The 12,006-nt window shown below is 41.3% G+C and overlaps 1 protein-coding gene across 2 annotated transcripts in view; it reads left to right on the forward strand.

Annotated features, from left to right (window-relative positions):
* Positions 1-1,562: 1,562 nt before the first annotated feature.
* Positions 1,563-12,006, forward strand: part of LOC133485030 (neuronal acetylcholine receptor subunit alpha-3-like) — a 36,199-nt gene continuing 25,755 nt past the window's right edge. Inside the window, exon 1 of one of the 2 annotated variants that reach the window (XM_061788337.1) lies at positions 1,563-1,834. In XM_061788337.1, the coding sequence (XP_061644321.1) occupies positions 1,777-1,834 (58 nt within the window). In that variant the 5' untranslated portion in view covers positions 1,563-1,776. The remainder of the gene's footprint in view (positions 1,835-12,006) is intronic. The other variant, XM_061788338.1, reaches the window with a different exon arrangement.

Below are 12,006 nucleotides of genomic sequence, written 5' to 3' on the forward strand. Positions count from 1 at the left end.
ATGTGCATTCCTTACCACTGCTCTTTGATGCCTTTACAAATGGGAACGCTACATTGATGATGTCTCGCTGCAGCTAATTTTCAGTCTTGGTGGGTGACTGGTTTGCACATCTCATCAGAATCAGAATCATCTTTATTTTGCCAAGTATGTCCAAAAAAAACATACAAGGAATTTGTCTGCGGTAGTTGGAGCCACTCTCATACGACAACAGACAGTCAATTGACAGAGAACACTTTTGGGACATCAAGACATTGAGAAAAACAGTCACTGAGCAATAAAAGGTTGCTAGTAATCTGGTAATGCCGGTACAATTTTTTTTGGTACAATTATGCAAAAAGAAATTAGCAATGGTCCGGTGCAATGACCATTGTGCAAAGGGAGCCGAGGCTTCAAGGAGTGTATGCAGTTTAAAGAGACTAGTAGTGCGATAATCTGGGACAATGTCGATTGTGCAAATGTTGCAGATACTCCTCAGTCAGTGTGCAAGTGGTGCAGATGCTACTCTGGCATGAGTGGCCAATATTGGTCAACAACAACAGATATGCAAATAGTGCAGCGCGGCGAGACTACTACAGTGAGTGCACGAGTAATGTATAATTGGCCCCACAGAAATGTGACAACCAACACAAGACAAGAAAATGGCGGCATGTTGCAATGGAATTGTAAGTTAGGTGTTTGAGAAGTTGATGGCAAGAGAGAAGAAGCTGTTGGAATGTCTGCTAGTTTTAGTTTGCATTGTTTGGTAGCGCCTACCTGAGGGAAGGAGCTGGAAGAGCTGGTGACCGGGATGCGGCGGGTCCGAGAGGATTTTGCATGCTCTTTTCTTATTAATAATTGTTTTTCATCCTCACAATTCTGAAGAATTCAGGTTCAAATCCGGCCTCGTCTGTGCGGAGGTTGCATGTTCTCCCTGTGGCGGTGTGGGGTTTCTGCGGATACTCCTTTTCCCTCCCACATACCCAAAATATGCATGGTAAGTTAATTGAAGACTTGTCCATAAGTGTGATTGTGAGTGCGAATGGTTGTTTGTCTATGTGTGCCCTGCGATTGGCTGGCGAACAGTTCAGGGTTTACCCCGCCTGTGGCCCAGTCAGCAGCATGGGATAGGCTCCAGCACACCCACGACCCTAGAGAGGATAAGCGGTACAGAAAATGGATGGATGGAGTCCCTGGTGATGCTCAAGAATATCATGAAAGCATGTACTGAATACAATTTAAAAAAAACAAAAAACAATGAACTAATACATTGAATAAACTCAATGAATACATCAATTTAGACAGTGTGTGTATGTGTGCGCACTCTTCTCAGTTTGGTGAATTATTCTTCTTATTATTATTATTTTATTTTTTTTGCGCAACCATAGCCATGCAGAAACAAACTCAGCTGAGGCACGCAACCTAAAACGCGAGCATTTTAACGGACCTCTGGGCGTCTTCGGGCAGTATTTGCAAAGCATGATTGCAAACTTATCACCTGAGTCACGATGGGCGAGCGAGAGAGAGAGAGAGAGAGAGAGGGGGGAGAGAGAGAGAGAGAGAGAGAGAGAGAGAGGAAAGGAGGAGGGAGGCGCCGAAGTTGTCCGGCGAAGCGCACCGCGAGTTCAAACCTCTCCTCCGCGGCGCGTAAAATAAAAACAAAAATAATGTTTCTTTAATCTGAAGCGTTACTGGAGTCCGTATCAGAGCGCTGACAGGACAGCTCGTTTTATCGACATCACATTTTAAAAACAAAAACAAAAAAATCCTGAAGAACATCTCCGACTGCCCGATGCATCCATGATTCTTTCCGGGAAAACAAGCGTCGTTCTTCTGCTGGTCCTCCTCACGGCGCAAGGTAAGCGCACTGGATGGTGCTTCACTCACATAGCAAAAAACAACCCCAAAAAGTAGGAGTTTTCACGCACTTTTCCCACTTTTGGTTCATCTGTAAACAATTGATTTCATGGGTTGAAGCAGTTTTGTTAGTGGAAGCGAGTTGAATGCGTATTTGTGTCCAAGCCATGTAAATAAGGCATTCTGTCTGTAAAATGAAAAAAGATGAAGATGTACTGTAGTTGGTAAGCAAACTTGCTCACGATGCCATAAATACGGGGACGAGGGAACAGTAGCTATCAGTTCATGTCTAACAAATCCATTAAAGATAAATCATTATTTTTTAACAGTATGTTTATCATGTGGTTGGATTGGGGCTGGGGGCTGTTTGCGGTGCAGTTACAATATCATTAGGGTTGCAAAAATTCAATGCAAAATTCTGTGAATTTTCCCAAGTTGGAAACCTTCTATGGGAATGAACAGGAATTTATGGGAACAAAGCAGGAATTTGCAAGGTTGAAGGCTGGTTCTTGGGAATTGTAATATATTTGGGAACAATATATTTTAGCATAGTCCTGATGAAAACAATCAGATTCCATGCAAGTCCAGTGGTACCCTGACTTAAGAATGCCCCAATTTACACGTTTTTTTGAATCACGAGCTGTCGCTTGGTGTGTGTTTTTTTTTTTTTTTGCTTTGTATTGCAAGCCAAAATATGTGTTACGAGCAAGATTTAGATACGCCGACGCTCAAATGAAGGGAAAAGAAGTGGACAATTTCAGGTACTGTAATGCCCCCTCATTCTGCTGATTTCAAAATGAAATGTTTATATTTATATATCAACCCCCTGGAGCTACTGTGCAGCTCATAGTTTGTGCAAAACATGTCAATACAAACAGGGTTGATGTCGATGCGATCTGCACACGCACGGGCCAGAGTTCATTGTTAGGCAGTGGAAAGAAGCCCTTAACATGAAAACATTGTTGCGTCGCTTGACAGAAGCTCATTGCATCTAATCTTGTAACATTCACTAAACTGTATGATTTTCTTTTAAGTTTGTGCTGTTTAATGAAACATTTTTGAAAAGTTTGCTTCGTATTGCTCAGCAATGTTCAATAGTGACGCACTGAAGTTTCGGCCACCGAAATGTTTAGGCCGAAAACGGCCCAAATGTGCATTTTCGGACCGAAAAAGACATTTGTAACGAAAATAAAATGGCTGAAACAAGATTTTATGGTGCAAGCAGAAACTGCAGCTGGCGTGCACACACATTTCCACTATTTTGGAAGAGGAAATAAATTTTGCTATTAACAAACAATGACTTCGGGAATTATGCAAACTATACAGCTGACTTGACTGTGAGATCACTATATTACATACAATCTCAAGTCATGGTTTGATAATGACATAGTGCACCATAAATCAACCATAAACGTGACAGTTAAATAAGGGCACGCATTCAACCAACTATTGGTTACATAAACACACATTGACAACAAAGATTAACGTCTTTATTACTGCAGGAATTCAAATTTGCATGGCACAATGAATTATGGGAACTACATGGCTTTACCTTCATCATGCTAGCGGCTAGCCCAGACTGGAGTGTACACAATACAGTATACTGCAATAACTGTCCCGCGGTCAGGTTCTTGACATGATTTAAAAAATATGGAAATCCAGACAAATTGTTCTGGAAGGTTGGCAGCTCTCATAGTAATTTCTTTCAATGTTTCGGCTTTTGTTTATTTATTTTTTATTTTTTAAGAAAGTCAGGGTACTATGGTATGGCACTTCCTTCCTTGCTTTTATTTGCCATGCCCCAGTAAGTACATAAGTTAAAACTGATTTTGCCTCAAGGTGAACTGTAAAATTATTGTTGCCTTTTTACAGGCAAAACAAAGGTTTTACAGCATGGTATTTCACAAAAATACACCACAAACAACTTATTCGACATACAGTATTTATCATCTGATACACAGATCTGAGTAATATTTGATATTTACTATTACTTCACACAGCTCGTGGCGCAGCGTTCACCTGTCGGACACATTTTGGCCACAGCGACTGCAGTTGGACATTCAACATTATCAATACACTGTAGTTAATTATCGTTGCAAAACACAAAACTTGCTCCCAAAAGATCCAAACAGATTCCCAGGAGAGCAGTGCAGCACAGAGATAAGAAGTACCTTCATTCTTTTGAATGTTGTGCTATGTGCAAACCTTTTTAAACTTCTCACTTTCAAAGCCCCAAGTGCAGAAATAAATATGACGCAAATGTCCCCCCCTCGGGACCAGTGCTAAGTACATCACATTGTTGCACCGTTGTCATCATGTGCAAGGCGCTGAATCACACACAGCATTGAACCTGACGCATGCATGTGGATCGACCTCTCTCTTAGCTCTGCTTCAGCAAGGCAGCTTTGACACAGCTGGCTTGCTCCCCCAAGACAAGAAATGTCAGCGGACAGGACAATGATTAATTGAAAAAGACACATAGTTAGTTCTCTGATACAGGAGGGCAAAGAAGAGGACATCTAGTGATTTGGGGTAAAACCTGGAAAAAAAACAAGATTCTGTCCTCTCCTTCTTTGCTCAATCCCCGTTTGCCGCGGAGGATTCTGAACTGGACTGTGTGTACAGATAAAAGCCTGAAAGGGGGGCTTGGGGGGGGGGTCTGAATTGTGCACTGCAGAGGGTATTGTCTCCTGCCATCCATGATTGAATAATTTGTCACCATAAGAGATGAAATGCTGAACCTGCAGTCAGTGGCATCAATCTTTTTCCATAGAATAATCTTACTCTAGTGGCGCAGGCGTGCAGCATACAAAGCGCTAATGTTCAGAGTTATGACATTAAAAATAAAGAGTCAGCCTGTGTGGTGGACATCAGCAAATTTAGAAGATGAGATAGTGTCTTAAGGTTTAGGATTTAGCGATTGAAATCAGCTGAATTGCATAATATGTTTTAGCGCCCCACAGCAGTTTGCCCAATGAAGCAGTTTAAGGGATGTCCGGCCAAAGTGGCATAAAACCGAGCTGTGGGAGGTTTTTTTTTAATAAGGCTGTTTAATTTGCCTGTTAATATTAAAAGAAGGAACTGCAATAGAAGGCTGTGATTACTTTTTTTTTCATATGGAAGAAATAAAACTTAGAGGACTCTCTTATACTGTCTGATTATTTCTTAAAAATGATCTCGTTCAATCTACAGGATAGAACGGAGGTGTCTATTTGAGGTATGGCAATTATTTTTACACTTTCATATTGGGCCCTGCAAATGTATTCTGATTTGAAGTGGAAGACATTGTTTGAGAAAATACAGTGTACACCACTTTTTACAACAAAATAACACAGTCCCATTTGCTGGAGAAATAATTTATGTGCCCTTAATGTATAATCACCGTTGGCTTTGCTTTCTCCCTTTGAGCAGCTTTGTTTACACTAAGCCTCTGTTGCTTGGATGTGCTTGGGAAAAGATGTCTCCTTGCATCACAGCGTCACCAACCGTGTTTGCTCGTCTGCCATACTTAAATGCTCCTGTGAGTTTAATGCTAGCGAGCAGCTCTCTGGTTTCCCTCCCAGAAGTCATAAAGTTGCATTGAAGTCTGACAGGCAATCAGCGAAAACGAAATCAACGTGCGTTTGTGCTTAGCACCATTGTCGTATGATTATTGCCACTGAGACAGCTGATTCCCACCCACACCCACGGCAGTTCCATATACACATACTGAATTACAACCACGGGCAGAAGCAGAGGCCTTACTCCACCGCCTGTGGGTTGAATTAAACGCATCATACCTCCTGTAACGCAAAACACACACATAACCAACCAAATACTGCATTTGAGACTTTTGGAAAGTCGGAAATACACAACTCGCAACTTAGAAGTTCCAATATAAGGAATAAACATGGCTGACTCAGGGACAATGTCATATTTGCTTTGTTTGTGAAGGGGCAATTTCGTAAAAAACCTAATAGTTTTGCACAGGTTTTGTCCTTTTTTGGTTTTAGCAAATAACTTAGGGCCATATTCTCCTGTGTATATTACATCAAACCTGTCATTTAAGCACCTTCCCTGACAGCTACGTACTCATGAAGGTGAAACATCATATTGCAAGGGGATCCCTCCACCTATGGTTTCTTTTCTCCCTAAATGGGGTTTAAAATTTTCCTTGCCGGATTGAGGGGTTTGGGTCAGGGAATGTCGTCAATGTTTGTCAACTGTGGGCCTGTGAAGCCCTTTAAGACTCTTTTGTGATAAAAGGCTATACAAATAAACTTGGCTTGACTTGACTTGCACAACGGCGCGGTGACAGCCTGGTCACGGCCCTGTGATGGAGCTGCGACTCATGTTAAAGGTGCGAATCAACTGTACGCACACCTATGCTCACTGACTGCCCACGGCTATAATGTGTCCCTACCTCATGACGCTGACAGCCAAACGTCCAGATATTATATAATATTAATTGTTGAAGTCAGGAGTGGACGTTTGTTCTCAGGCTTGCTTGATGTATGTTCCCGTACTTCTAATACGATACGGCTCGCAAGCAGGCAACAAAACATTATGTAGCCTAGCAAGCTGGGCTAGCACTAACGGTTGTGCGTAACATGATGCCGTTCTGTCGAATCATGCTCTAACGTTTCAGTGTGGGTGAAGTAATTTAATTACAATAAAGTAATTTAATTGGAGTAAGTTAGCACCCAGTGGCACATCTGCCTCACAGTTTTGAGGACCGGCGTTCAAATCCCGACCCCGCTTGTGTGGAGTTTGCATGTTCTCCCTGTGCCTGTGTGAGTTTTCATAAACATGCATTCGTAGGTTAAATGAAAACTCTAAATTGCCCATGGGTGTGAATGTGAGTGCAAATGGTTGTTTGTTGCTTTGTGCCCTGCGATTGGCTGGCGACCAGTTCAGGGTGTACCTCGCCTCTCGCCCGAAGATAGCTGGGATAGGCTCCAGCACGCCCGCGACCCTAGTGAGGATAAGCGGAACGGAAGATGAATGAATGAATGAAAGTTAGCTCCCATTATTTCTGTCATGTAATGTTGGTTTGACTTGACTGATTAGAACACATCATCGGAATAGATCAGTGATTTCCAACCTTTATGGAGCCAAGGAACTTATTTTACAATTGAAAAATCTGACGGCACACCAACAAACAAAAATGTCACAAAAAGTGGATACATTAATTACTGTATGTACTTCCTGCCATCAAATAGAAGACCATTCATTCGTTCTGTCTGTCACTATGCCTCACTGGCATAAATAGAGGAACAAAGCTACATTATTTATTGTAAATATTTTTTGGGGAGCAATTAAGTACACAAGTACATACAGTAAATGTCATTTAAATAGACATTGCTCCATCTTGTGATCGGATCGGTGATCGGTTATCGTTTTTCGAAACTCGCTGATCGGTGATCGGCCCCAAAAATCCTGATCGTATAAAATTTGTCTCAACTTCTGTCATTAGTAATATTAGATTATTCCTTGTTGTAGGCGTGACTTACAATTTTTCTGGAATGTAGCATTAGACAATGTTTGATCATTTCTTTCTCTAGTTTGCATCCTACAAGCTGATGAAGACCCACCATACAAGCCATTCCCAGTTGTAACTTAGCATGCAGCTACAGTGTCAGGTCACGCTCATGTGACCACTGATGATTCACTAATGTTGTGTGTAATCGCCTTCTCTGCTTTGGCCACACTGCAGAGACAAAAATACATTAGCAGTGATCACAACATTAGCTGCAGCTGCAAGTTTAACGCTATCGTCCCAAGACGGCAGATAATGACTCGATTCTCTCACCGTGAGTGCTGATGGTAGATAATGTAGATATTGTTACAGAGGTATTGTTTTCAATGTCGTTAGTGAGCAGGGTTATGAAAAAAGTGCTTAGCTAGCCTGGTTTACATGGAGCCTTCTGTTCTGGTTATAATCGGTTTAGAAGCCCAAACCGAATGAAAATCCTCCATATAAACACCTCAGTGGGAATAAATAGGTCAAGTCCGAATGGAATTTCATTCGGTTTCACAGGGGTGGAATATGTCTTTTGCCAAACCGATCAGAAGTAAATTTACCGTCAGAAAGAATAGCACTGGGAAAAGCTCTGTCTGCGCATGCTTTGTCTCGACGTAAATGCACGGTGACGTGATGGTTTACGTACAGCGTAAATATGGCTGCTCCCAACTAAGCTGGTATGTGACAGAGATCTTGTTTTTGAGTACTTATTAGTTGTTTTTATTAAGCGTTTACAAAAAAAACAAATGTATAAAAACAATCCCAACTACTGTGCTGAATAGACAACGTATGTCCATCTTGATAAATGACACGATGTTCACGACGAAGTGCGCATGTCACACGGCTTTTCTGATTAAATGTAGTGCACATGTATACACCTATCACATGTAAACAGTTGACGAGAGATCTTCAATTCGAATCATTTCAATCGGAATGACAAAAAGTCTCCATGTAAACCCGGCTACTGATTGCCACACAGCCTTGTGTATGCAGATCCAATATATATATATATATTTTTTGTTTGTTTAAATGGTGAGAGCGGTCATTTGGTTTAGGTAGACACACACAATCCAAATGTCACATACTGTGATTAAAGGGGATATATTAAGGAAAATTAACTTTTTAATGGTTAACACATCTGGCTCACAGTTCTAGGGCTTGGGGGTTCGAATCTGGCCTTCTTGTATGGATTAGCATGTTCTCCCTGGTGAGAATAAGTGGAAAAGAAAATGGATGGATAGATGTTTGTATATAAATACTGTAGTTGACTTTTTGCCAGTTTTTATCTTCCTTAAGCTAAAGGTACTTGATTTTTATTCACACTCTGGACGCAAGTAGAAACAAGCAGCTGGCCGCAGAGCAAGGCGGAGGCAAAGACGGCCATTCGTCAGCAGGAATAAGACGGCAAGACCCTGCCCACTGGTTGTTAGTGAAAAAAAAAAAAAAACCCAAGGAGATCGTTGTGGACTTTAGAAGAGTGCACTCCCAGCATGCTGCCCTGAACATCAACGGTGCTGCGGTGGAGAGGGTGCGCAGTTCCTGGGAGTTCCTGGGAGTGCACATCACCGAGGACCTCTCCTGGAACAGCAACACCTCATCACTGGCCAAGAAAGCTCACCAGCGTCTTCCTGCGCAAGCTGAGAAGAGCCAGAGCCCTGACCCCCATCATGTGCTCATTCTACAGAGGGACCATAGAGAGCATCTTGACCAACTGCATCACTGTGTGGTACGGAGCAAGACTCTCCATCGCATAGTGAGGGCAGTTGAGAAGATTATCAGAACCTCTCTTTCCTCCCTGCAGGGCATTTACAGCACCTGCCTCACCCGCAAAGCCCTCCGCATAGCGGGGGATGCCACCCCCGTAATAAAGTTATTGTAAAACCAACCTTTAGCTCACCACTGTAGAAGCGTTCCCCCACTCCTTCTACCGAGCTAATCCACTTCCTCATTAAATAAGCATCCCACGTGACCACATGATGCCACTCAAAATACGACGATGATTGGCCATCTGGTACACGTGACCGAAACACCGCAGAATTGAAGACACGGCAACAATATGAAGAAATTATGAATGAAAAGGAAATGAAATCTGCTCAGAATTTGTTCTGAACATGTTGAAACAGCCTGCTGCTGTGTGTCATACAAATGCAAAAAGGCCCAAAAGGTCTCGGTAATAATAAATGATTATTTGCTGATGTCTGCAAATGCATGATCCATTTTCCAGCTCAAAATGCTCATCATTGTCTACAGTATTTCTAATGGACACATTGTGCAATGCATAAGACGTTTGACCCTCGCTCAGTCATATTTGTCTTCGTTCATCATTAGGCCTTTGCGCGTTCTGTATTTCCACTCCAAATGTGCTCCCACCTCTACGTGCCTCTCATTTTACCTGGAAGGCTTCTTGGCACTCTATCTGCTTACGTCATCCAACACATTTCTCAGTGTTCACTGGAGATGAAACACAAAAAACTGTCCATCTGTCTTTTTCTGCGCTACGTGTTGGTCTCTCACCTAATCTGACCTTACTTATTGTATGAGAATGTATCACTTATCACCTTTCTTCCCAAATTGATGTATAAAAGAATGCAAGTTTTAGAGGTAGTGTGTAAGGAACAAATGACACAATCAATGCGCACGCAGAACAGGGTCAAATTTACACACTTGTAGTATGCCAGATTACATTAGTAAATATTCTTCAGAAAAGAGACTTCTCGGTGTTTATTCCCACTCTAAAATAAAGATTACAGTCAAAGAGAATTGCACATTTTGCATTTAAAACAACTAAGTAGGCACACAGGCCAACAAGTAGCATCTGTGTGGCAGTGTTGTTACTCCTAAAACAACGCGCATCTGAACACAAACAGTTCAGCAACACATTCAGACAGTTAATCCTTAAGGGAATATATTCTTTATCCTCTGCAAAGAATGACTAATATTACTGCTGTACTGAGAAGCCCAAAGAGGAGCCGAGTCTCCAGTACAGAATATCTGGATGTATGTCTTATACTGCTGGCCAAAGAGCATACAAGAATGAGCAGCAAATGTGCATAAAGTGTGACAAAAAGGAAGTTTAATTCTTTTGAATTCTATTCAATTCTCATTACGACGGCCGACTGGTTAGCGCATCTGCTTCACAGTTCTGAGGTCCCTGGTTCAAATCCGACCTGGATTGTGTATGTTATCCCCGTGCCTGTGTGAGATTTCTCCGGATACTCCGGTTTCCTCCCACATTCCATAAATGTGCAAATTAGGTTGATTGAAGTCTCTAAATTGTCCGTAGATGTGAATGTGAGTGCAAATGGTTCTTGGTCTAGATGTGCCCTGTGATTGGCTGGTAACCAGTTCAGGGTGTAGTCATCCGAGAGGCCAGTACACCCGTGACCCCAGTGAGTATAAGCGATTCAGAAAATGGATGTTTGGGTTATTTTCATTACTGTATGTTTTTGCGAAGTATAATACTCGATACATTTTCATTGTTGTGGTATCACCCGCCACGCCACTCATGACACAGCAAGCCGCTGGCTTGGCTATCTATATATATGGGAAAGTTAACTGTTTATAAACCATAACCACATTCATTTTCAGCAGCATTGACAGGTTACGGTCTCACATCACAGTCCAGCAGCTCGAGGGCGGCCTTTATTTTACATTTGATTCATCCTTTGTTTAACCAGGTAAAAGCTTATTGAGAGATAAAAACGTCTTTTTCAAAAGCCAAGAAGCAGTAGAAATTGTACAGGCAGCAGAACCTATACTCTACATAACACGGCAACATTCATACAATAAATAAAAATAAAGACTAAAAAATAATGATATTAAAATGTATGGCATCTGATTTAAAAAACATTGACAAAGGCCTAACGCTTTCGAGTATATACATGGTGTTTTTTTATATTCATTCACATTTGACAGGCTTTCAGACATTTTTTGGGCCTCTTTAGTGGGTTAATGACTCTGTACCTGTGCCAAATGTTTAATATTTATTTAAGTGTAGTTTTTGCAGCCATAGCCTGAGTCTGATTTATTTATATATATATTTTTTATCTAAGATATTTATTGTTCTACATTACAATGGTGAGGTTCAATGTTCTTTAGAATTGAAAGTTAATTGTTCTTTCATTATATCAGTGGCATCAAAAATATCAACGATAGTATCGTTTATCGTGATAGTTTTGGGGAAAATATATTGTCCGAAAAAAATTGCAATGATGGCAGCAATGGATGACACAAAAATATTGTACAAACTGTACAAATAAAAATCTGCAATATAATGGGACCGCAAAGCAACAACCGTCATATAGCGGAGGACTACTGTATCTGTACTCCGTGATGATAAGTTGCAGGGACTCATTGTTTCCAGACATGTGCATCTTGCGACTCACATAATCGCAAGTGTAAAATGATGTATGATATATGATGCAAAGTGAAAGTCATTTATGGAAATTGATTTTCAGATTTTTTTGTTTTCTTCGGAAAGAGCAATAAAGGGTCACTTTTGCAACGATGATGAATTTTCTGTCAATTATTTAACAGTTCAGGCATGAAAGGGTTAAAAATATCTACAGTTCTTTTCTACTGCCAATACTTTGGCTTGTACACGTACTTTTCGTATGATGAATTAACATTCGCAGTGAATCAGACATCAACTCTCACATCCTCAGAGATGA

The sequence above is a fragment of the Phyllopteryx taeniolatus genome, chromosome 10 (assembly GCF_024500385.1).
Source record: "Phyllopteryx taeniolatus isolate TA_2022b chromosome 10, UOR_Ptae_1.2, whole genome shotgun sequence".
In the NCBI taxonomy this organism is placed as follows: domain Eukaryota; kingdom Metazoa; phylum Chordata; class Actinopteri; order Syngnathiformes; family Syngnathidae; genus Phyllopteryx; species Phyllopteryx taeniolatus.